Source organism: Parasteatoda tepidariorum, chromosome 7 (assembly GCF_982258835.1).
Source record: "Parasteatoda tepidariorum strain Cologne lab strain chromosome 7, Ptep-v5.0, whole genome shotgun sequence".
NCBI classification, from domain to species: Eukaryota; Metazoa; Arthropoda; class Arachnida; order Araneae; family Theridiidae; genus Parasteatoda; species Parasteatoda tepidariorum.
Window position 1 is genome coordinate 49,507,464 of NC_141761.1, and position 27,179 is coordinate 49,534,642.

General features: G+C 25.9%; 2 protein-coding genes across 5 annotated transcripts in view; one reads left to right on the forward strand and one right to left on the reverse strand.

The window, feature by feature from the left end:
- Positions 1-510: 510 nt before the first annotated feature.
- PhKgamma (phosphorylase kinase gamma) lies at positions 511-23,532 on the reverse strand. Of its 4 annotated transcripts, none has more exons than XM_016051892.4 (15): positions 23,304-23,532; positions 18,161-18,199; positions 17,771-17,929; positions 17,043-17,212; positions 16,572-16,626; positions 16,006-16,071; positions 14,167-14,239; positions 12,395-12,485; positions 11,387-11,477; positions 10,521-10,550; positions 9,249-9,372; positions 7,490-7,576; positions 5,166-5,207; positions 2,280-2,396; positions 511-1,291 (listed from the first exon to the last, which is right to left on the reverse strand). In XM_016051892.4, exons 3-15 carry the CDS (start codon positions 17,863-17,865, stop codon positions 1,145-1,147), a joined length of 1,188 nt encoding a protein of 395 aa, XP_015907378.1. In that variant the 5' UTR covers positions 17,866-17,929; positions 18,161-18,199; positions 23,304-23,532; the 3' UTR covers positions 511-1,144. The 4 variants fall into 4 exon arrangements, with proteins under 4 accessions (XP_015907378.1, XP_071039587.1, XP_015907380.1 ...); XM_071183486.2 differs by having other exon boundaries at positions 7,496-7,576; positions 23,328-23,509; XM_016051894.5 differs by having other exon boundaries at positions 7,496-7,576; positions 23,304-23,494.
- A 3-nt stretch (positions 23,533-23,535) lies between these two features.
- Positions 23,536-27,179, forward strand: part of LOC107439333 (TOM1-like protein 2) — a 30,354-nt gene continuing 26,710 nt past the window's right edge. The window contains exon 1 of the mRNA XM_016051891.5: positions 23,536-23,895. Coding sequence (XP_015907377.1) covers positions 23,826-23,895 — 70 coding nt within the window. The 5' untranslated portion in view covers positions 23,536-23,825. The remainder of the gene's footprint in view (positions 23,896-27,179) is intronic.

Here is a 27,179-nt window from a genome sequence, read left to right on the forward strand (position 1 = left end):
CAAGGTCAACAGTCAACAAAAGGTGCAAAAAGTGGTCTTAGGAAACATCTCCTTGATTTGAGTTATGATCCTTTATTTTCAACATGAATTATTATTAATTTGGAACACTGATGATGAAATTTGTGTTGATCAATTATTCAATAGTAACACTGATGAAGAAATTTGAACTGTTCAATTGAATATTTCAATGATTTTTTTAGTTCAAATATATTACTCTTACAAAAAAAGAAAACAGTAGTAATTATATTTCAGACTTATGAGCTGATAAGGGCACTATGATCACAGAAGGTTACATCAAAGAAAGCTTTAAAAAAAAAAAAAAAAAAAAAAAAAAAAAAAAAAAAAAAAAAAAAAACTCATAGAATTTAAATAGTTTGTAACATTTGATTTATAACAGAAGCATGTGTTGCAAATAGAAAACAATGAAAAAGTACTTTATTTTTCATTTTATAAAATGTGTAAACATTCAACAATAAGAAAAATTACATTTATAAGTATTTTTGTTTCAAGTTTTAAAAGATTATTTAATTACTTTTATGTAATAGAATCTTAATCATCATATTTTATAAAAATGTGTGTTTGTGTAAACCATTCTGAAACAGAATTTATGTCTAGTGATAAATTCCACCTCAGAGAGAGTTTATTGCATATGATATCTAATAAAATGCAACACTTGAAAAAATGAAGAAATTTTTTTTGTGCAATTCAAATTTTCCTTTATGTTGGAAATGAGTTTGTCCATTATATAAAGCTGAAATATATTAATTTGACTTCAAAACATATGCAAAAATAAATTAATGAAAGAACTTTCAATGGAATTGAATCAGAAAAGTGAAAGAATATTGGGAATAGTAAAATTCCTACTATTTACACTATAAACATTCAGTTGATATTTACAAATACATGAAAATAAGGAAAACAATACATATAGCAATTTGATTTAAGATGTAGTGATAACTACACAAAGTTTGTTCAAGAAAAGGTATCACACTATTCTTTACTAATACTTTATTTTAAGAATAAATTAATAAATATGAACAGAGAAAATTAATAAACACCCCATTTTAAAAGGGATCTAAAACTTTACTTGAAAAATTTAGCTTTCATGGTTCAGTAAATAACGATTCCCTTTTTTTAAGTAGTATCAATTGGCAGCAGCAAGTTTTAAAGCTTCGTTGATCAAAGTTTTCATTTCTGTACGAGGTCTGTTTTCAAAAAGAGCTGCTCTATTCTGCATTTCTCCCTTCTTTACCCAATGACAGTACACTCTAAATGCACAACCATCAATTACCTATAAATAGGTCAAAAATATTTTCACTTATAGACCAAAGGATTTCACATTTATATTTACATAAAAAAGCAATAAAAATTTAGTCATTCATGAAATTTCAAAGCACTAAATTAAAAATGGCTGACAGTATTTTAGCTTATTTGAAGAAACTTTTAACTTAGCAAAAAGTAGACAAACATTCCGAGTTTGAGCAGTACATGGATATATTCTTCATGATTAAATAATAGATAGTTGCTGGAAATATTTTATATATTTTGCATAATTAATGCTTATGATTGATGTAAATCCTTCTATCAGTAATCACATATTCACTTGCTCCTGAGCAATACTCATATAATTGGTTAAGTGATGGAGAATAATCAGACTCAGTAAACACATCCAAGCATCCACGAAGACAAAAAAGTCAGTATAATCATGAACTACAAAAAACGTTTGGAAAATATAAAGAACATTATAGGTATTGAAAATTGCCCACTAGATGCCTTTCCTTCTGCTCGCCTGATTCTGGAAGCCTTAATGCCTTTCTTTGCAGATATCTTAAAGCTTTTAGGCGCTGTGAGCAAGCTTAGTTTGTAATAAACCTCATAGCAAGAATAGCTAAAAGCAAAGAAATTGGTGTGTTTGACTATGTCCGGCATGCATAGTCTTTATGCTACGGTGCAACCTTCGGGCATGTGTTGTAATATTACAAAACTACATTCACTTAGAATGCCATATGTATTACGATGACCAACATAAATTTTCAACTAATCATTCTATTGTCTGTTTTAATTATCTACTCCAGCTACCTTTTTCCTGATGCTTACAGTCATGGATCACTATGCAATCCCTAATCTCTACATGATGTACTCTATCTTAAAAATTTGTTGCAGCATTTTTTTTAATCACTTATGATTAGTAATAAAATTCATTTATATTCATTATAAAGTTATGTTTTTTTTAAAAAATTCTAAAAGAACGATTGAAAGTGAGGAGCAACAATATATACCTTGCGAAGTGTCTTCAATCGGTATGGATCACCTTTGGCAATATCTACAGATAGTGGTTCAGGAGTATATTTCAATCTCTTTAAACGTATCACAGCACGTACACAAAGAATTCCAAACTAAAAATATGAATAAGAAAATATTTCATTGTATTATGTATATTAAACTAAAGAAATAGTATAGTATAAAAGAAATAAACTAAATAAGACCAAAGAATTTTATGTTCAGTAAAAAAAAAAAAAAAAAAAAAACTTTTTTGGTGCACTTGATTAAAATAAATAAATATTTAATACGCACAGAAATTAAAGCTACAATTTCAAATTGTGGCTATCTTACCATAAAATAATACTTTGGAAGTTTTCTATGGTGACCAATAAGTTTTCAAATACAACACAACAAAATTAACACGAGAAGTCAATTTGAACACTATTTTGATCAATGACAAAATATTTGCATGGGACTAAATATGCGAACTCCTTCATCCCTTCCATTAAAAAAAAATTAAGTGTATTACATCATGCATAAAATAATAAGGATAAACCTCTAACTTTTGACATTTAACTCAATTTAGGAATAAGATATTTGGTTGCTTAAATGGAAAATAAACTGGAGTGCATTTTACTAAAAAGAAAAACTCTGTTCTGCAAGAAACTCCACGAAAAAATTTTGATCATTAAAGGATTAAGTAGGCAAATTAATACATCACAAAAAATATTTTTATCATTTGATTCTTTACATAAAATTCAAACTATTCAAATTAATAAAGTTGAACTTAATAAACAAGATTTATCGGACAAACTTCAGCCACTTTTTTTGGCATATGTAAAGTAGTTTTCCTTTTATGAGAGTAGAAATAATGAAGTAAAGAGTATATAATAAATAGAAATAATGATTTGCAGAATTTTATTTTATAGTACAAATAGCATAATAGTTCAAATAAGAGTGTAAGTAAGATGTTTTGATTAATAACTAAATGTTATGAGCTGAAGGCTAAGAGTTTTTAAATTGATAATCAAAATTCCTTTTTTAAAATTTGTCTGCAAATTTTTTTTTCTTAAATTTGTATTCAAAATAATTAAGGAAAATAAAATGATATATTCCATAATGGTTTATTTGAATAATAGCAGCCTTCATAATTTCTGGATTGTAAAGTCGAACAAAAATTTTTAAGATGTTAAAAAAAAGAGAAAAAAAGAAACAAAAAAACCAGAAAATTAACAAAATTAGTAAATGAACTTGTTTGAAAAATTTTTGAACAAGTAACTCATGAAATCCATATACAAATACAAATTTAAGATTATTATCGTTACTTATAGTTTATGTGAACAAAGCTGTTATTTTAAGTAAACATTTTGCAATCAAAATAACTTATGAATATCTGATTAATAAATTAACATTGATTTCAAACAATAATTCAAGACAGTCAACAGTAACATATTTAAACAGAAGAGCACTTTCACAACAATGTTATAAACGTATAATAAATATAGACGAAAACATTAGGCAAAAATAATATCAATATATCAAGTTTAGAAAAATTTCAAAATTTTTATATGCACTATTGAGACAAGTCAGTTTACAAAATACATGACTGAATGAAACTCTTATTTAAAAGTATATGAATGTGCCTAAATGAAGGGCAACGATTCATTTAAAGAAACATCAGGGGTGATTGTGAAGGGAAGTTAAAAACCCTGAAAATTTTATGAGCATAAACTTGATAAGAGGATATCAATTTATTTACTATTCATATTTAATATAATTTATGGAGCTGAGATTTATAATTAAATTACCTTTCAATAAAACAATCTTATAGTAACTAATTTAAGAAAAATTTAGATTGAATTTAGATTAAAATTGAAATATCAGATTTTTAACGCGTAAATACAAATCGGGAATATGATTTTTAGATCCTGTGAATACAACTACCGACATTGGATTTTAAATTTGTGTGAATACAAATTGCAATATTGATTTTAAAAACGTGTAAATACAAATTGCGATGTTGGATATTTAAATCCTGTGAATACAAATCGAGATGTAAGATTTTTCAATAGCCTGAATACGATTCACAATGAATAATTTAAATAAGGTGAACACGAAAATCGATGTTTGATATTAAGATTGCATGAATATGAATCACGATATTAGCGGATTCCAGCGTAGTTTCAAATATTAAAAACAATGAAAATCTGATAAACCAAAAAAAAAAAAAAAAAATTGCGGAAGAGTCACTTGGTTTGTTAACGTGATTTAGCGAAGGTTTCAAAATTTAAATTTTAGGTTGCGGTGAAAATTTCGTTGGATTATAAGTTTTTATTTGCTGAAGTCCAAAACATTTTATTGTCTAATTTTTCTCTCTTAAAAGACAAAACAGTAAAAGGAAACACGAATATTATAGGAACTAATTTAAAATAAACTTCTTTAAATCTTTCTGCTCCACATTAAAACAAATATAAAGTAATTTCTGTCATAGGCAAAATATTTAAACTTGCATGAACTCTATTTGTTTAAACAAAAAGCTAGCCATGTAAAGCAAAAAGTTTTTTTTTTCATTTTTAATTTTACTATTTCTGCTTAATACAAAGCCACTAAACAATTTTCAATCGACAAAAATATCATTTATAGAAACAAGTATTTTAATTAGTTAATAAAACTTCCACTTATTTCAAATAAACTCTAAATTTTTAATTTCAATGTACTATTTATTGCTATTTTTAAGTCAAATAAAATACCATGCATACAAATGTTATGAATAAATTATTTTCAACAGAAAATTTTGAAACATTGGCTTAGTTTTACAAAATAAGGGGGCAGTAAAGTTTTGAATAAATGTACCCAAACCACAATATGTAATATTTACAAAAGAAAAAAAAAAAAGAACTTACTTGAAAAGTCTTTCTTGCATTGAATACTCTGCCTTTTGCAGTCTAAGAATAAAAGATTAATAGTTATGAAATAGAAAAGAATATATACAAAAAATAGTGAAAAAAATAAGATGCCTTCATAATTCAAAATAATACACAAAAAGTATTTAATTGGCTTTTACTTAATAATTATGGAATTTTATGTGATTTGTTAAAACACACATATATTTGAAGGTATAACCTAATTTACTGTCTCATATATTTGCAAAATAAGGTTAGAATTAAGAAGTGGAAAGTTTAGTGCCAAGATGACTTATGACTTAATTAGAGAAAGAATGATAAATTTAAAGGTTAATTTTATATCAATATAGCATTTTTAAAAAATATATCACCGAATGCAAAAATAGCTTCAGTAATGCATATTAATTTTTGAGAAAGCTAAAATGATATAGGGAGCATTTTTTGTGCCAAATGAAATCAAGTGTAGCTAAATTTTCATTTTGATGAGTTGAACTCTTAAAAGCGTGTTTTGTTTAATCTAATAATGCAAAAATATTGGGAAGTATAACTAATAAGTACAAAAAAAAAGGAAACCATCAAAACCTTTTTTTTGCTTTTCAGTTTTGTGCATGATTGTGTAGTGTTAATTCATAGAATTTCAATAATTATGAATAATTTTTTAATTTCCCCATGTGAAATAAGTATTTTCAGCTAGTATAAAATAACAACTAATACATTTACTCGCAATATCTAAGTGCATTATGCTATAGAGCAACTCTGAAAAAAAATTGCACAAACTGCTTTTGTTTGTTTACTAAAAAGTAGCATTACCTTTATTCTAGTAGAACAGCAATGTAAGAAAAAATAACATAAGTAAAAATATATAGGTATTTATATAAAAAAAAAAAATATTTTAGTAATCAATTAAGTAACTCTCATAATATTCTGTGGATCAATTAAATCAAAATTTTAAAATAGGCTGACACTATCCGGCAAATTAGAGTATGTTCACTTCAGACCTTATCTTTATTTACCATTTAGTGGTACTTCATGTTTGGTTAGATAACAAAGTGCAGCTATCTACTTGGTAGCTACTGCAATATAAAGTCTCACTTAGTTACACACATTTTATTTATAATTCTTCAACCATAAATTAAACTTGATTAACATTGAGTACATTGATATTGCTTGAGATATATCAAATCTGTATATCAGTACATGTAGCCAAAGACATTTTTTGAAACATCTTAGATACCAAACTACTTTTGAAAAAGGCAGATGATCAAGAAAAATAACATATAATTTGCATTGTTTAAGGTATAATTTAATCATATAAAGGGCAAATTTATCGTAAAAGAATACTACAAAATACTATTTACAATATCAAAATTACTGTTTCGAACAAAAAGTTTTAAAAGTTCCCAGTATAATTTTATCACTGAAGTACTAAACAACTGAGATTAGTTTGAAACTAAACACAATTTTTTAAAAAAAATATTTTTGCATTAAAAGAAAACAGTTAGTTAATATTCACTCAAACTAATATTTAATTAAAACTAGAAATCTGTCATCATTAAAATCAAATTTATAGAATTCACTATTTCATGAAATCAAATGAAACAGACACATTAATAATTGCTTGAAATAATAAATGAGCACACAGCTAAAGAATTCAATACCATAAAAATTATGAAAAATTGTTTATTGAGTTTCTTCTTCATAAAATGACTGAATTGTCAAAAAGTTGTGAAATAGTAAATCAGAGTCATATAAAGATTTAGGAGATAATTTTACATAGATCATTTCACAATTTACACACAATGCCAGAAAAGTCTTTTTTATATTTCAAACCCCTATTAGTACTAAAAATACAATTACTGTTTTTTTTTTTTTTTTTTTTTTTTTTTTTTTTTTTAACAAAAGTTATGCGGGTAGTTAATGAAAGTAAAAATTATTAATTCAGCTGCTTCTCTAATCAATTATTACCTTTTGTATTTTGTTTCCTTTATAACCAATTAATTTTGGTTTCTTCCGTTTGATATTTTTATATCGAATTTCAAAATAAAATTGAATAACTCAATTGCCAACCAAATGAATATTCTCATAGTGATGTACTTCCCACCACCAAATCAGGAATGAATGGGCTAATTTATTAAACTTAAAATAGTTACAAACTACAAGTGGTTGTCTGTCAGAATGACAGTGTCAAAAGGGCTCATTGTCACAAAAGTTTGCAAAACCCTGCTTTAGAATAATGAATAAATATAATCATTAAAATAACTATAATAATTTTTATAAGGAAATGAAAATATTTTTTTAAATTATAATAATGAATAAGGACTTACACTTACTACTATTTTGAAAAAGTCATGCATTAAAGCTTCAGAAGCTGTTATTCTTTTCTTTGGATCCAAGACTAAAAGTTTTTTGATCTGAAATTAATAAAGAAAAAGAAGCTCAAAAAATAAAAAAAATACACAAAAAATGAATTCAGAGGTAAATTAAAACTTACAGATTTACACAGAAAAAGCATTACAAAGGCATATAATTTAATTGATCAATTCTACATGAGATAGCGATAATAAGTAATAATTAGTAGTAACATAGTTGCGTCAAATCAAATCAAATAATATTTTGACAATGCCACACAACTCTAAGCCTACTGCAATTTTAGGTTTTGTGTTATTATTCAAAAACATGATGAATATACATTGCCTGTTTGATAAGTGATGAGATTGACAAAAAGGTATAATGCAACATAATAAAGATGTAAGCAAAAACACGAATATACATCGCCTGTTTGATAAGTGATGAGATTGACAAAAAGGTAAAAAAGGTATAATGCAACATAATAAAGATGTAAGCAAAAACACGAATATACATCGCCTGTTTGATAAGTGATGAGATTGACAAAAAGGTAAAAAAGGTATAATGCAACATAATAAAGATGTAAGCAAAAACACGAATATACATTGCCTGTTTGATAAGTGATGAGATTGACAAAAAGGTAAAAAAGGTATAATGCAACATAATAAAGATGTAAGCAAAAACACGAATATACATTGCCTGTTTGATAAGTGATGAGATTGACAAAAAGGTAAAAAAAAGCTGAAATTCTCAGTGGGTTATAATATAGGAGTAACAAACAAAATAAAGTTTAAAAAAAGAAATCTTAATTATATGTTACAACTTTGCATGAAAATAATAAATAATTATGAGCTATGTATATAAAAGAGAAATAAGTGATGCTAAAATACAAAAATAAAAACAAAAATTTTGTGTTGAAATTCACTGCACTAATACTGACTCTTAATAAAAATAAACATCTGTAACTCATTTTCTGTGAACTGGAATAAATGTTAACATTAGTCACATCAAGAACAATCCTTAGTATACCACTGTAAGCATTTACAAAACATTTCTCACCCTCTCTTCTTTTTAAAGAAAAAAGGTACAGAAAAAAAAACATATAGAAAATAAAGACTGATTTTTTTTTAAAATTTAATATAATAGTTATTTAAAGTCAACTACAAAAATTGCATTTTTAAAAACTTGAAAAATTTAAGTAGAATTTTTTTAAAGGAAAAGAGCAATAGAATATCTATTAACTTTTAGCAAAATTATTTATTTCAAAGAAAATCTCACCCACTCCCAATGAAAAAACTACTCATCCTTCCTCAAATGTTTAAATGTAGTTTTATATGTATTAACTAAGTAAAAAAATTTGTTTTATCAAAGAAATTTTTTTCATCGTCCAAAACCATTCTGGACAACAAAATTTATATTTTTTTATCCATGGTACTTAACATAATTAGCAAAAGTTTAATTCAAATATAGTAAAATTTTGGGGGAAGGATTCTTATGCAAGGTGGATTACAAGATTGCATTTTAGTAAACTAAAAAAATAAGAATAAAGTAGATAAATGTTAACCTTCAACAAAATATTATTTAGGTACAAAATTATTTTCATAAAAAATATAATCAATCTTTTTTTGTTTTAAAAATTTAAGTACAGTTTTCAACCTATTATAGTAACTGTCACACAATATATTACAATATTTGGAACAAAAATTGAAATAATGTTAATTATTACAATCAACTTACTAAATCCTTTGGTAAATTTGTAATGTCATCCCATTCCGGACTGCAGAATTCATACTTTCCATCCATAATATTTCTTAACATTATCATCTGTTTTTTATGCCAAAATGGTGGAAAACCAACAAGACTATAAAAATAACACATGCCTCAATAAAAAATAAATTATATTGATGGTAAAATGAAAAAGTGAAAATTGTGAATAAGTTTTAAAAAAAAAGGAATATGAGGGGAAAACATAACTAAAAACTATTTTAATTAACATAAAGAAACACACAACAACAAATTATTATAATGAAGAACATTTTAAAATAAAAATTATCTGTTCTTTTTAAAAATGGGTAAATGTTCTCAAGGAAATAATTTCAAACTGGTATCTCTAAATATTACATGGGAAAGATAGTACAGTAAAACCTTGATTACGCCAGTTTCCGTCTTAACTAAGCAATCAAATATTTCTTGAATTTTGTTTCTTTTTCTGTTCAACATTTATCTTTATTAAAACTCCCAAAAGAAATCTGAACTTTATTTCTTATTTATTAAAAAAAATCTAAAACTACCTTTCTTAACTTTTCCTTGTTTCACACAGTTCTCTTTCTCATCAAAGGGGAAAGATATAACATGATGAATTGCAAGTGTATAACTTTAGTACTTGTTAAAATGTACATTTGAACATGCACAATTTATTCAAATAAAACTTCTTGGTTATCTGAGTAAGTTTTGATTCATTTTAACTTAGATAATTACATCTCTACTGTAATTACACAGAGGTATTTAAACAGCACAAATGTTTAAAAACAAGGAATAATAGTATTAAACAAAAAAAAAAGAAAAAGAAAAAAAAAAGAAAGAAAGAATTCCAAATTGAACCATGCAGAAATTAAATAATTTATTTATAACAATAATTTTAATTGTTTTCCTTGTGTTCTTATAGTTTATATTCATAAAAGATCAATTTTTAACAATTGCTCATTATGATTTTACTAGGTAACTAAATAATTTACCTTAAATCAAACAATATTTACAGTCAAAACTGATCTAATGTTTCATGCAAGTAATTTTCTAACCAATATATTTCAACATAACCTGTATTTAAAATTCATTCATTTAAATTCAATGCCAAATTTCAATTGCATTATTTATTATTTTTAAAATAAAATATAACAAACATAAAATTCTGTATATTGATGTTCTAATGTTTTTGAGATTTAATATAGAAAATTCAAATGAAAGCATTTAGTGTTTAGAAAAGAGAAATAATGTTGGGAATTTACTTACAGAGTATACATGATGACACCACATGCCCATCTGTAAATAAATGCAAAGTTTTAAAGTGCAAGTATTTTTTTGTGCACAATCACAAAATTTAATAAATAAATCAAGAAAATTACCAATTATTTATTTAGACAAACTGCTTTTGAAAAGTTCCTTTTAAGTTATTATTTTTTTGATAAATAATTTCTAATTTTTTTAATAATGGACTTATAATATTTTAATTATAATCTAACAATAAAAAAAAATCAATAAAATTTATGCTGCCTTTCATAATTGTGTGTAAATATAGTATTGGGAGTATTTAACTTTTTTTCTGAATAAGCTTTGCTTTGGGGATAAATATATAATTTATATTGTTCATTAATGGTATTTTCCACTGCAAAAATCTCTACATTAGATAAGTTGATTTCATTATTCCAAGTTTGAATTTTTGCATATTTGGTAGTTGAAAAATTTTATGCATATTTGGTAAATAAGTGTACCTCCAACCTGGCACTTATTTAAAATAAAAAGTTATATACATTTGATATTTTGTCATATTTGTGAAGAATCCAAATGTGTCAAAAAAGGCATATTTATTAAAAGTATGGTTTTGTGTCTGCTTTCTTAATTTAATAGTTAACAGTAATCAATTAGTATACTTAAGGGTAGCTTTTTATACAGTTGTACGTGAAAATTCAATCCTTAAAATCGAAGCCATATTAAGTGTACTTTTTATTTTTATTTCATTGTACATGTCAAACAAAATAATATGTATGATCATGAGAACTAGCATTAAAATGAATAATTTATACTAATTTGTTTATGTTTTGTATCAGCATTATTAGAGATAAGTATTACTTTTTTTTCTTCACATATAAAATACTCACATGTCGATTTCCTTGCCATAGCCATCAGCATTTTCATACATGGAAGAGCGGAGTAATTCAGGTGCTAAATAGCCAGGTGTCCCGCATAGTTCTAAAGAATAAGAAAAATATTGTTTAAAAAATTACATAGTAAAATAAAATTATGCATTCATACAACAACAGTTTAAGAGTGCACTATAAAAATATAAAAAAAGCATAGTATAAATGAATAACAAAAAGCTTATTATTAATAAATAAACAATTGAGTTTATAGAGCTCCGAATCCTCTTAATTATACAGATCCAAACAAATATAAAACAGCAAAAACTAAATGCAATCGCTAAATTAAAAAAAAAGATAATATTAAATTAAATAGATATTATTTTATTTTAAAATAGATAGTTTATTTCTTCATATTTTGGCACAACTTTCTTCTTAAAATATAATAAAGGAATTATGTCAGTATGCAAAAAAAGATGGTCAGTTTAGTAAAAAAGGAGTTCATTTGTTTCGACTTACAAATACTTTGAAATAGATTTGCGAGACAGTTAGATGTTAGAGCGGTGAAAAAGTCAATAATTGAGATTAGTAGTCACAGAAAATTGTGGGATTAAAAATAAAATAAAAACCCATTCTTTGTTGTATGCCAAATTTTACACTTAGAAATGATTCACTAATTTTTATGACACATAAATATTAGCAGAATTAAAGTTCATGTCATTATGCTCTACAAGTAAATATTATCACAATTAGTTTTTGAAATAATTGTAGTATTTAACTTTATTAACTGCAATTAAAACTAACTTAAAGTGAATTTTTTTAAAAAAAATCGAATTTTTTTTTTATTACTAAATTGTGCCCAGCTTCGAAAAGAAATTAACTGAATCAAAACACTAAAGACTGCTATTGATTAATATTTTTCTACCATATTCAGATTTAAAATAAATAAGCTAAAATAATCATACCCAAAGTCTTAACTTTTAACACAATAGGGATCATTCTGTTGTTAAAAAAATATTTATCACTTACCATATAATCTTTCATCAGGAGATAGAACTTGTGCAAAGCCAAAGTCTGTCAACTTTACATTAAAAGAATCATCTAATAAAATGTTTTCAGGCTAAAATATAAACATATCAAAAAGATAATTATAATATTACACATAAGTATTAAGAAAATTGTAGAGATCCAGAAATTGTATAGTCATGGGCAGTTTGAGCACTTTTAAATGTAAAATATGTGCTACACCTGTATAATATGCATGCACATTGTGCAAAAAAAAAAAAAAAAAAAAAAAGACCACCCCAAATAACATTTGATCTAATGTTCTGGTCTTCACATTCTAGGACTCAATTTTAACAGCTCGAGAGAGAGAGACTGCAAATATGGCAATTAATAAGTGCAGATGATATTTTAAGTTAGAAAATCAGACACAAAAACGTACTTTTTCAGAATAAACAACCCATTTTTCCCCGACCCATTCGTATTTCTGACCCTCATAATATAGGGAGGGAGTAGCCACAATCTGGTAATTATGGTCCCAATAGTTTGAACAGGAGAGCGCCCCAAAATTTGGATCCTTTAATGTTAATTTTACTTTCTGTATATTTCGCTATATCTTAAGAACTTTGCAAGCAAATTGAAACATTTTTGCACACAATTATAAAATTCATTAAACCACACATAATTCAATGCAAAAAAAATTTTTTTTAAGTAAATATTTATTATTATTTAATTTAAATATTGTCTAAAAACTTTTGAATTGTAAGGTATACAATTTTTGTATTATTTTAAAGAATATAATTTTATACAGTACAAAATTTCAGCAAAATTAGTCGAATAGTTTCTGAGAAATCGAATTCTAAATATCTGACTTTTAATTCAATTTCAAGGGAACTTTTCAACCGATTTCGCTCAAAATTCCTATTGTGCACTCTCCAGATCAAACTATTGGGACCTTATTTTGAGAGTCAGAAGTCCGAATCCCTTGAAAAAAAATGTATGTTTATTCAGAGAAAGTATGTTTTTATGCTTGATTTCGTAACTTAAAATATCGTATGCACTTATTAATTAGCATATTTGAGGTTATCCCTTTGAGCTATTGAGTCCTAGAACGTGAAGATTTGATCATTAGAATAAAAGTTGTTCATTGTGGTCCGTTTTCTTTTTGGCACACTGTACATAATTATAATTCTTTACAGTACTGACTCATTATTTAACCTAATATAATTTTGCGACAAATTTAAAATTCTCTAAAATAATAATAATAATAATATTTTCAAACATTTTTCATATCTTTACTATTTTTTATCACAAAAATAAATAATGTTAACTGAGTATTCCTTTCATTTTTAGAAGAATAAACTTAGTTTACAGTCAGTTCAATTTTAATTTTTAAAGTACTTTTTAACTTTTCCTCAAATACTAAGGTCATGTGAGAAAAAAAATGAAACAGCTGGTTCAGATAATCAAAGTTTCAATTCAAATGATTTAAAATACATCTTTTGTAATAACTGAGAAATACCCAGACAACTTTTTAATATCTTTTAGAATTCTTAAGTTTTGTAATGAAATAATATGCCTTATTTTAAGATATTAAATTTTTTTTTTTATGTATATTAACTGAAAATTATAAAAATTTGCAATTTGGGATATAAAGTGTTCCATAACTGCTCTTTTATCTGGGAACAATACCTTGATTATTTTTTAATTTAAGTTTAAGCATAATATGATGTACAACATAATCCAACATACAACTATTTATAAAGCTGATAAAATATAAATGGGCAAAGGTAAATTACCTTTAAATCTCGATGAACAACATTTTTATCATGAATGAATTCGACTGCTTCAAAAAGCTGCTTCATAACAGTTCTGTAACGAAATTGATAATGTATAAAAACAAAATTTTACAATCATTACATTTTCATTAAATACAAATATATATGACTGTGGAAGAAATAAGAACAAATATAATCACAAATAAAAATTTGTAATCAGTAAACAACTATTGCAGACTTTAAAAAAGAGGAGGGAGTGAGTCAAAAATATTTTCAACTCTGCAATTTTTCTTTTTTTAATATTAAGAATTGTGAATTTTTTAATGTGACATTTTTTAAGGCTTAAGGCTAACAAATTTAAAAATATTATGAATTATTTGTATATAAAGTTTCATACTGAAAATATATATTAAAAACTTTCTTTTCATCAAAAACTTCAAAGTTTCCCCAAAGATAAACTGTAGAAACTACACATACATAACATAATTATACATAAAAGCTCATAAATTGTAGAAAACAAGATAAATATAACACTTTATCTTAATTTAGAAAGAAAATTATCTCAAATTATTAAAAAGTTTTATAGTACACTTTCTTGAGACCTATTTGTTGAAGAAGCATAATACTTTGCTACTAACTACTTTACAGAAAATATTATTCTTTAAAATATAACAATTCTATAATTATCTCTTTTTTGGTTTTATATAAGTTTGAAATGTAATTTGTTTCAATTTTGATCAGTAGAGAGCCGTATATCATTGATAATGTAAGATTTCAGAAAATTAGACCATTATAATTTTCCTTATTTGGTTTATTTAAGATTTTAAATTAGCTCATCAATAAATTTTTTTAATGCATATCAGATAAAAATTTCATTCAGGGTGGATTTTTTTCTATAAATCAAAATGATGACACAGTGAACAAAATGCTCAGTCTCAAAAACGGCAGTTGGCTTTTACCTGACTAAAAGCTATAAAAATCTTTCCTATAACAAAAACTAAATCTGTTATATATTTGCAAAATTTATTTCAAGTAAATGGGACTGTACTAAAATAGCAGCTATCCTTTATATGTTATAGTGTTTTGAGAAAAAGCATTTAAAATTAACAAATGCATATTGTATCCAAACTATAACGAATAAAAATTGCACAGAATCTTGGTAATTTCTAAATGAGCTGTTTAAATAAAAAAGCTGAAAAAAATATTTCTAAAAATGCATACTGTTGTATGTAGAGTAAAAAAATAATAATTTACATACTTAAGAGTGGAAGTTTTCTGATTTTTTAAAAATTAAATGAATCAGACCGTGCAGATAAATTTTATTTTCATTCAAAAGTATATATTTTAAAATATTCTATTATCTGAACATTTCTATTACAATTAAGCTTTGTACCAACAAGTATTATTTTCACAAATCCTTCCATGATAGATGCTGAGCCAATTAACACAAAACTATTAATAATAAACAACCAAGCATTTGCATCTTCATAAATCACATCTTAAGCTACCACAAATTAATTGTTTAAAGAAAAACAAACCTACAGTCACACTCAGGAGTGACAAATACTGTAGTTAGACATTCATAGCATGCTATTATACATTTATTCATAATCATAAATTAGTTGAATAGAGAGATTTTGCATATAATTAGTTTTATATTAAATACAGCACTTATCTTATTTTCTTCATTTTAAAAAATGACATTTTAGAGGAAAATATTCAACCAAGTGCTGTGAAGCTCAAATAGCATTAGCAAGAAACCGTAACCATAATGGAAAATTTCTCAATGCTTGAGAAAGAAATGAGGGAATTTTAAACAGAACAAATGCATGCAGTATTAGTTTATTAACTAATAATTACTTGGTCTTCTTTTCAGATAAGGCAACTACGTTAGTAAGGTAGTCAAAAAGCTCTCCATTTTTGCATCTAAAAAGAAACTAAATTTAATATCTTTCTCAAAATTATAAGTCAAATAATGTTAATAGTTTAGATTAGAGGTGCACAACTATTATTTTCAAAGTATGATCAATTTAGGCAAAGTCACAAAGTTCAATTTTCTGCCGTCATTTAATAATCATTTATTAATTTATTGCATTAATAAGAACATATCATTTTGATTATATGTTCTAAATGATTTTTGTTTCATTAAATGAACTATAGCCTATTTTTTTAATTTTTCTCAACACAAAAGTGAATGTATTTACTTAAATTTTAATTAAAAACCAATTTTCCTAAACTCTTTGGACAAGTAACTCCCTTAAAATGTTATAATTTAAAAGTCATAATGTATTATAATTAATAATATCTATTAGTTCTAATCTATCATTATCTATTCAATAACAACAATTCTATTCAATAAAAACTTTTGGTCTATGGGCTACAAGTTCTGCACCCCTACAATAGGCAGTTTAAAGTTAAAAACTTACATTTCAAAAACTAGGAAAATGAAAGTTGATGACTCAAATACATCATGTAGTTCAACTAAAAACAAAAGAAGAACAATAATATTTTAAATGCAAAAAATTCTAAACTAAATTAAAATGTAAAGTTAGCTAAATGTAAAGTCAATCTTAAGAAACTAACTTTTCCATACAATAGAAACAAAATTTCAAGACATATTTTTAGTTTCATATTTACTACTTTTTAAAATTTATCTTTTTAATCCTGTGTTATACGCTTTCCTAGTCCTTTTGTAAACTGAATAGAACTAATGTGTAAATTGTTAAATATTATTTACTAAAAAAGTATTATTTTCACTTAAAAAAAAAGATATGATCATGTAAATTTGATTTTTGCTGAAAATGACCAGTCTTGTATTGCTAGTTTTTTTTAAAAAAAAATAAAAGTAATTAAAAATGCTATTTCAATAAAAAAATGAATAATTATAAATATTTTACTTATGTAAGGATGTCCAGCTACTAATTTTAAAACTGATATTTCTCTAAGAGTCGCTTCTTTTAAACTACCAGAAGAATCATCCATATCTGCGCTGATGTCAATAATTTTAGCCGCAAATTCTCGTCCAGTATCTTTTTCCACACATCTTCTTACTGTGCTACTCACGCCTCTGCAAGAAAATATCTTCAATTGAAACCTCATTTGCAGTTCAAAATTACAATAAATTGATTCTGACACAAAATAACAAATAACTGCACTTAAAATATCCAGGGTTGAGAGTTCTTTCAGAAAAAAAGAAACTACGGGGGGGGGGGGGACTAAAAATGACAATTAATAAATTTAATTTATCTTTTTTCTTTTAAAAAAGCTGATTTTATTTAAGTTTTGTAAAGAATTTAAAAATCTAACACCCTTTAGGTTTATGCATAAAATATGTCAGATTTTAAATTAATACATAAAATTGCGTATATTTTTTCAAAAGCAGTTCATATAATCGAAATATGCTCCATTTGCTTAAATACACTGTACCCTGTGAGATTTTAATGCATAGATGGCTTCAAACCCAATAATAAAGTCAGCTTCACCAACAAGAAATGTAACTGAGAAGACAGCTCTTCTAGCATATATAATTTATCATTATATATCCATTTAAAGCATAGGTAAATATGATAAATTAAAAACAAAAAATATTTTTTCAGGTTAAATACTAAACAATAAAAAAACATACCTTCCAAGAACTTCTTTGGGTTCATATTTTGCATAGAAATCTCTAGCAACATTCTTGTCCGGCAACTCATCATCTTCTTTGTGTGAAGAAACCATGTTGAAAAACTGATTATTGTATTTTTCTCAGTGCCCAAAGAAGCTCCCTAACTGATGGTGTTATCTGCAAAATTATTAAAAGAAATTTTCTTATTTCTGTTTCTCTTTTGACTTTTATTTATTAACTTTTCTTTTTATCAGTGAATTTTAACCAATTCTGTCTGTATCTATTATGACAGAATTTTTTAAAGAGCATTTCTAATAAATCATTTCAGACATGAAAAACACAGTTAAAATTTTAATGTTTTATCAACGTATCTGTAATTAAAAAAAAAAAAAAAATTATATAACTTACTGTTTATCACAGCCAGCACATTTTCTGATAATTTCAAAACTGAAAAAAGAAAAATATAAATTAGTGATCAAACAAAATTATTAAAATGATTATCAGCAATTAATCAAGAGTAGCATCTAAGTTATTTTATGGTAAACCAAGGAAAATACAATTTGTTTATACCTCTACCTAAAATCAATTTAAGAAATATAGAGAATTCTGGCAGAAATTAATCATTAATCTAAAAATAATTAAAATAAAAAGATGTTCAGCACAAATAATAATCTAAATCTGACTAATAATCTGAAGGAAAAAAAATTAAAAATAAAAATCAAATTTGCAATATACCCTTTAATAATAGACTAATTCCTTATCACAGTAATACTTAGAAAATTTTAGCAAGAAATTTGGAAAAGAATGAACCTTAGAGCATAGATTTTATCTTCGTAAAAATTTTTTGAAAAGGCAAAATAAGTGAGAGATTTTTTATCTTTATATTATGTTATTACATTTAATATCATGAGAAACCTAGTTTTGCACTTTGTGGAGAAAAAATGCAGTTCAAAATAAGACTTTCAATAAGTAGAATTGTCAGAGGGTTAATTTACTACAAGTGTACACAACAAATAATAGACCGATAATTAATAATTTTCCTCAATGTTAACTTTTTAATATTATTTATAAAAACTCAAGATGCAACATTGAATTACTTGACTCCCAAAATACTTCAAATGCAGAATCTTCAATTCACTAACCTATTTTTTCTTCTTTTTAACTGATCAGCATGAAAGAGGCTGTTAGTGGTAATTTATACTTGTACAATTGATGTGAAAATAAAAACTAGTAAAATAAAGAAAGAGATTGATTGATAGAATCATGCAAAAAGGTGAACAAATGATGTTGCAATGTTGAAACTGAAGGAACAAAATAGAAAATCTTATTTTATCTGCTGCAAGGTTCAACTGCCCATTCACTGGAATAAAAATCTTTCTTAGCAGTTTGCTTTGGACTCTAAGTGTGAATTTCGAGCAACAGGGCTGAAACTGTCCAATTTTTACTGAGCCTTAATAGCCATGTGTGTTTTGTCTTCATATAAATTTTTGTAACATTAGAATTATTCTTCTCTGAATGTTTTATTCATCTAATGTTTTATCTACTAAACTAAAACACACTTTTAGTTATTACTGCAATTATGAACTATTCAAAAGTTGATAGACAAAATAACCTCTCTCTATAGCGTTTTTATCTACCGTATTATCACAGCTCAGGATATCATGAAGTTTTAAAATATAATTTCCTAAATGCTTGTTAAAAGTATAACTTTTAGGTTTTTTAACAGTTAATTTGAATGTTTAGAGATTACTTATTATTGCAGCCTAATTTGCTTTCCATTTATACTGTTAAAATATTAAACATGTTAACTTCTAATAAACTTCCTTTTTTACTATAACCTCATAGATATCAACTCTTTGATGTTTTTTTATTAATGTAGGATCAGTTTATTTATTGTACCTTTTGTCCTGAATGAGTTTTCATTTCAATTAGAAACTACCAGGCCTAATTAATCATATGCATAATTAAAGGGCAAAATTAGCAGTGACCACTCACCAACTAAATAAAATAAAGTGGCAACCAAATAAATTATCATCACACACTCACTCGACACCGCCTCTTTTATTCATTTGACATTCCATCCTCACTACTCCTTAGTTCCAGGAAATTCACCCAAAAACGTTTATTTTTATTAACATCTATTTATTTTTTAATTAAATGTTTGACAAGTTGCAATGAATTTTATTTAAGAAATATTCAAATAGGCTAAATTTAAGCACAATAAAGTTTTAACTTTCATTTCAACTTTCAATCAATTCAACTTCCATTAATTCTAACTTTAATTTTAATATATTTGAATGAAAGGATTTTATTTTTTCATTGTCGTCTAATATGATGTTCTTTAATGATCTTTTCTACCCTTTTCTATTGACAGTTTGTATCCATATATTTTCAAAACTGGCTAACTTTATTTTTTATTGAGGTCATAAAGTAGAAATAATCACTGATGAAAAGAAACTCCTCAAAGAGTAGGCTGATATTTTATTTTGTTTCTTTGCTGAAAAATAAAATATTAAAAAAAAAGGTAGGTACTATATTTTGTCTAAAACCCAAACAAAATGACAATAAGGTGGGAAGAGAAATGGCAAAAATAGTTAATACAGTCAATTCGCTATAACTCGAAGTACGATGACTCGAATATTACTATAACTCGATTTTTTTTATGTGGTCCCACCCTTTTATCTTCAATTCCATGTTAATTATTCTCGATTACTCGAATTTTACTCCCTTTAACTCGATTTTTTTTGGATCTTTTAAACAAAGAAAAGAAACCTAGGAGCTGATATCTTGCTCCTTCCCTTGCAACACACACACAATGTCTTTCGCACTCTTCATGGAGAAGCTAAAGCTGTCCCTCTTGAAGTATGTGAACAGTGGTTAAATGAAACGTTACCAAATTTATTTCAAGGATACAGTTAAAATGATGTTTTCAATATTGATGAAATGGGTTTATTTTTTAAATGTCTTCCAAATAAGACTATGATGTTTTAGGATGAAAACTGCTCAGGGGGTAAAATGAGCAAGGAACGTTTGACTGTCCTAGTTAGAGGACAGTCAAGGAACCTAGGATGACATCAGTTTTATTTCAAGACTATGTAAGAAAATTGGATCGGAAATTCTTCGCCAAAAAAAGAAAAGTGATACTCTTTATGGATAAATGCACAGCGTATAGTGATCTACCGAATTTGAAAGCAGTAAACTTGCAATTTCTCCCGCCAAACACAACAGCAAAGTTGCAGCCGATGGACCAGGATATTAGAAAGTGCTTCAAACAGTCTTATCGTAAATGACTTGTCAGAAAAATGATCTTAAATATTGTAAGCATTTAGAAGATTTGTAATTAATAAGAAATAATTAAATAATCCGACAATATTTTGAAAGTCCAAAACCAAAACTAACGGTAAGTCGAACTTCCAATATGTCGAAGTTTTTCGTCAGTCCAGATTCGAGTTATTGCGAATTCACTGTATAAACCACTAAAAGTAATATTTCCAAAAAAAAAAAAGGTTTAAAAATAAAATTAAAAAAAAAAAACAAAACATGACAATAACTGAAGGAGAAGATTAATCTGAAAAGAAAATAGAAATTGAAAAAGGTAAAAAAAAAAAACAAATGCAAAAGAAAGAAATTAAAGATAAAATGAAAGAAACAATGAAAGAATACAGAAATGAAAATGACAGCAGCAGTTGCCGAAAATTTATTCTTAATAATCAAGGTTTAATTGGCCTAATTTCAAGAGCTAGTTATTATATTTATTTTGATACAAAAATTTAAAATTAATTATGAAAAAAAAAGTCTAAAATCGAGTCTACTTTATATTCTTCTTCTTAAAATTAATATTTTTCTTTGAAACATATATTATAAATACAATAAATAATATTCCGTGGAAATGATATCATATAATATTAATAAAGTTTTTTAAATGAAGCATGCGATAATAACTGATACTTACCGCAAAGCACGCGGTAAGCAGAGTTCATTCTAGGCAGGGTAAACAGGGCGCAGCACCCTGCTGCCCTTTCAGTCAAAAGAATCCACCCTGTTGCGCCCCTGAAGTAAATTAGTGCCCTGATATAATAGACTCCATACCCTTTTTTTCCTCAACCCTTCTCTGTTTTTTCCCCAAACTCTACTATGGATTTCTTAAATTTTTGTTATTTTCAACTCTTTTTATTTAGTTTGTCATTGCTGTCAATACATAGATTTACATTGGAAAGGAAAAATAGCCATCACACCCCCTTGTTGCACTTGTCTTTGAAAGTTTGCAGTTACTTCCACTATCATTAAATCATAATTATTTAGAATGTGTAAAGACCATAGAAAGAAATTGCCTTTTTAGAATAATAATGCCCTTTTTTTAAACTTCTGCACCCTGCCCTTTTTTCTGCCTAGAATGAGCTCTGTGGTAAGTATCAGTTATTATAAATTGTTTACCATTTCTTTGAAAGAAAAAAAAAACTTTCCTGAAGTAATTTTTATTTTTATCAGTAGGTATCAATAAAAAGTTAAAATTTTTCATACTAGTTCTCCCTCCCCATATTTTTTAAGATCTTCTATTGTCAACTTCTTTAAGTACATGTTCTCTTTTTTTGTTTTAAATATTCCTTTCTGATCTTTTGACTTATAACTTTATTTTCTCAATACTTTGGGCCATTTGACCTTCTGCAAGAAGTACAATATTTAAAAATGCTATTTTTATTCTAAAGATGAATTTGGCACAATGCATAAATAATCTCATTGATACATGCTTTTTCAAAGATTATTTTGTAACATAACAAAAAGTATTTAAGGTATAACATAATCACAATTTGAAGAAAGCGGAATCTTTGACACCTATGTAGTAACATAGTATGAATAATATTAGTTTGCATACTATATAATGTTACATATTATTTTTTTAATATTAAGATTTTAAAAAAATATAATGAGCTTATATATATTTGTGCTTAATAATTTATCATTTCTGAAGCACATGTAGTACTAAGACGTTTTTACACATATATAATTTATGTTTATGTGATTTATTACACATATTTATAGTCTTAACTGTTCAAAAAGTTATATTAACTTATCTTTAAGACAAATGAAGTTTTCTTTTTTAGTTTCAGATGATGCTTGTGAAATATTGAATTGGAATTGAAAATAATTATAAAATTATGGCTTTGCTCTTTAGAAGTTATTATAGAATAATCGCTAAATTCTACCAAAATGTATGTGCTATTAGATAATAGCTAATTCATATTATTTTTAAAAACTACTAGTAAAAAGTTATTACAAATTTGTATTGTTTGAGAAAAAACTCGAAAATGTCAACTTATCGACATACGTATATTTTTAAACCATAAGTAAAAACAAGATTCAAAGCATTTTAAATGTTAATTTGATGAATATCTCAAAAACTACATTAACAAAGATCTCAAAATACATGCTACAAATATAAACACATTCAGTTCTGTTCAATGAGTAAGAAATTTTTGATCACAATTAGCAATAAATGTACCTGTACAAAACAGGTCAAAATAAAAGTTAAATACAGTAATGGCTTTCTTACGGAAATTGAATTGTAAGTAATTACTTCAGTCTTTTCATATTTGTAGTGAACTACTTTCCTCAATTTAATACGATTAAAAAATAGAATTAAATGTGGTTATAACTACTGAACACTATAAATACATTTGACTTTGAATGTTTTGTTTGTTTATTTCATACGGAACGTTTATGGCTGTCTGTTTCTGTTTGTTTGAAACCTTTTCAACTAACAGCGATTTATAAAATTCTGCACTGGATCAGTTTGCGATGACAGTGACATATACGGAGTATTTTCAAACATAAATTTATTCTTCTTGTATGTCAAATGTTATGTGTTTTTATAGATCTAATACACTATAAACAAAAATTTGACAGTCACACCTGTTTGCGCTTCCGGTTATGACTAATATTAAAGGATGAATTTATAATAATATGACTATTTATGTTTACATGATCGTTATATAACTTTTTCTGTAGTCTCTTCTAGTGATGATATTATAATCTCGTTTTTAATTAGTTCCTTTCATCATTTTTTTAAACAATAATGGCTACTTTGTTATCACAATTAGGTGTGGGAGTTAATCCTTTTAGTACTGCAGTTGGACAGAGAATTGGTAAATTTTTGATTTGGAAATCTGATTTGTTTCAATTATATGTTTTTAGGACCTACTAACGTACTCATGATCTGCCGTTTTATACTCTGCTAGGAAACCAATTTTAACTTAAATAATTAGTATCATTTTATGTATACACCTATATATATCTATTACCTATTTATAGTATCTATAGGTTCTCTTTTTGAAACAAAAATTAGCTATATGGAAATATTATCTACACTATATTATTAATTCATTATCGATTTCATTCTACCTAAAAGGTTTAATTGGAGATAAGTTTATGTACAAGAATTATGATGAAAAGTACAATGTTTAACGTTTGCATAGTTTATTAAAGTGCTAAAATACTGTCTACAATTAAATATGATTAATAGTAGAGCACATGCATTATGTCTAATCTTTTTGCTGTATAAAATTAGGAGAATGCTTCCTTGTTTTTAACTTTTTCTTCCTTGATCCTATTTTTTAAATATTATATTTTCATTTTTGAAATATCAAAAAGTTAATACTCTTATCTCTCACTTGCATGAGTTTATGTTAGTTTCTTTGCAAGTTTTAAGTTTATATGACACCTTGGTTGTACCTGGTGTTCAAAATAAGATGTATGTTGAAAATAAAATGAGTGCATCTACAGTGGGGAGGATATCCTATTCTATTATCAGGGGTCTGTCCAGACCAGGGTTGGCAGGTTTTTGACATGTGACAGTTTTTGACAGTTTAAACCATGGTTTAAACCGTCATGTCAAAAACCTCACTGTCAAAAATGTCGAAAATGTCAAAAACCTATATTCATATGTGAAATTTAATTAATACATAAAATTTATATATTTTTTATAAAGGATAGTGTTTCTAAATATGTTCTAGAAAAAATAAATTTAAAATTTTGAAGAAACACTTATATTTTGAATAGTAACCAAAATCTTGTACTTTTGAAAGCTCACATCTTTTGTAATATTATGTATTCATTTTCATGTGTTATTGAAAATCTGCAGTGATATTATTAAGAAATTTATTTATAACCAAATTTAGTGTATAGTATAGATTATACTAAAAATTAGACATTTTTAAAGATAAACATTAGCAGTTTTGTACATTAGACATCTTTTAAAGAAAAATCTTTTTAATATTCTTTTAAATCTTCTTAATAATCTATTTAACATAAGACAATACAAATTTAAGTGCTTTCTGTTAAATACACAGAGTAGTTAGTGTCGATTTACAGTATATTTAGCCTATTCATTTACTATGCTGAAAATTTAGTCAATCCAAATACTTGTGAATTTCATTTTGCTGAATACTATATAGTTTTGTTGAATATCTAAATATTCAGCTGTTGAATAATTACTTCTTGCTTTCAAGATATGCATTATTTGTATTCTTAATACAAGTGGGGGAAAAAAATTAAGAGGTAAAAATTGTTTTAAAATGATAAGTGTAATAATTATAAATAAATATAATAAACAATATGAGTTATATTTATCATTATTCCCAAATATAACTACTTTTAAATTCAAGTTAACATACTGGATAATAAAGATATTCGGTATAACATTAAGTTTTTTTTTCATACACTTGTATCAAGTTTGTATTTATACAACATAACTTGTAAGTTCCTTATAAATATTAGTTATATGTTCCTTATATGTCAAAAATGCATAGTAATAAACTTTTAATTTTCTTAAGTATCAAAAAAAAAAACTTTTTTTTTCAAAATATAAATATTTAAAAAAATTTTGGGCAAAATTTTTCTGCACATGCATTTGAATATAAATTTCTGAGATTTTAAATCTGTTATTTTACCTTAATTTTAATTAAAAAATATTTTAAAACCTGCTGATTACCTATAGTATAATTAAATTTCAATATAATGCATGGCAACTGTTGGTAGTTTTGAAGTTTATATATTTTCTTGGCAAACTTTAGTTTTTGACATTTTTGACGGGTTTTTGACGGTTTAAACCATTATTATACCCTTGTCATGTCAAAAACCCAACCCTGGTCCAGACATTTTGTAAAAGGTCCGTTTTTGTAAAATTGTGAAAAAATTACTCATAATTTGTGAATATAAAATAAACGTTTAATCACATTTTTTCAACCAGGGTCTGCTTTTGTGAATTTATGCAAATGGGGTCCATTATTTCAAAAAAACTTTTTTAATGAGTTTTTAAATTGTAAAGACATACAAGATTATGCTCAACACTGTAAAATTATAATTATAAAAGTTAAATTTTAAAAAATAATCAGCAATTGCAGCCAGAGCTCATTCTAGGCAGAAAAAAGGGCCGAGTCCAAAAGTTTAAAAAAAGGGCATTATTATTCTAAAAAGGCAATAATTTCTTTCTATGGGCTTTACACATTCTATTAAAAAACATTGTCAATTAGTAAAAGAATTTTTTGTACTTTACTAAAAGTAGCAAAGCAATCATACTAATTACTAATTTTTATAAATAAATTAACTTATATATCGAGTTAATGAGCTAATTAGCTTTTTAATTTGTTTAAAATGCATGCATATATTAATAAAATAATAAATGTATGTTTTTAAGTGTCTGTAGTTATGATTTAATAATTAAAATGATTAATAATAATTATGATTTAATGATAGTGGAAGTAACTGCAAGCTTTCAAAGACAAGTGCAACAGGGGAGTGTGATGGCTATTTTTCCTTTCCCATATAAATCTATGTATTGACAGCAATGACAAACTAAATAAAAAGAGTTGAAAATAACAAAAATTTAAGAAATCCATTGTAGAGTTTGAGGGAAAAATAAAGAAGGGTTGAGGAAAGGAAGGGCAAAAAGGCTATGGAGTGGGAGTCTGTTAAATCAGGGCACTAATTTACTTCAGGGACAACAGGGTCTATTCTTTTGACTAAAAGGGCAGCAGGGTGCTGAGCCCTGTTTACCCTGCCTGGAATGAGCTCTGATTGCAGCTACTAAATTAGCGATGCAACATATAAATATTTGGTATTTAGCCAAAATTAGCAATTATCTGAACGCAGAATATTCATTTCGGATGAATAAAGGAAGAAGCGTCTACCAGAGGCAAAATTTAGTTCGTTTTCATCTGTCTTTCTTCCCCCCCTTCCTGGGAAGGGTTTATTCGATTAATAAAACAATAATGAAGATAAACAAATTTGTGAAGGGTCCGATTAAAAGATATATTGTTTTGCGAAGGGTCCATTTTTAAGTTAAAATATTTTGTGAAGGGTCCGTTTTTGTGAAAAGATATTTTGTGAAGGGTCCGTTAACAGACCCAATTTCTCCTAAACAGACCCCTGA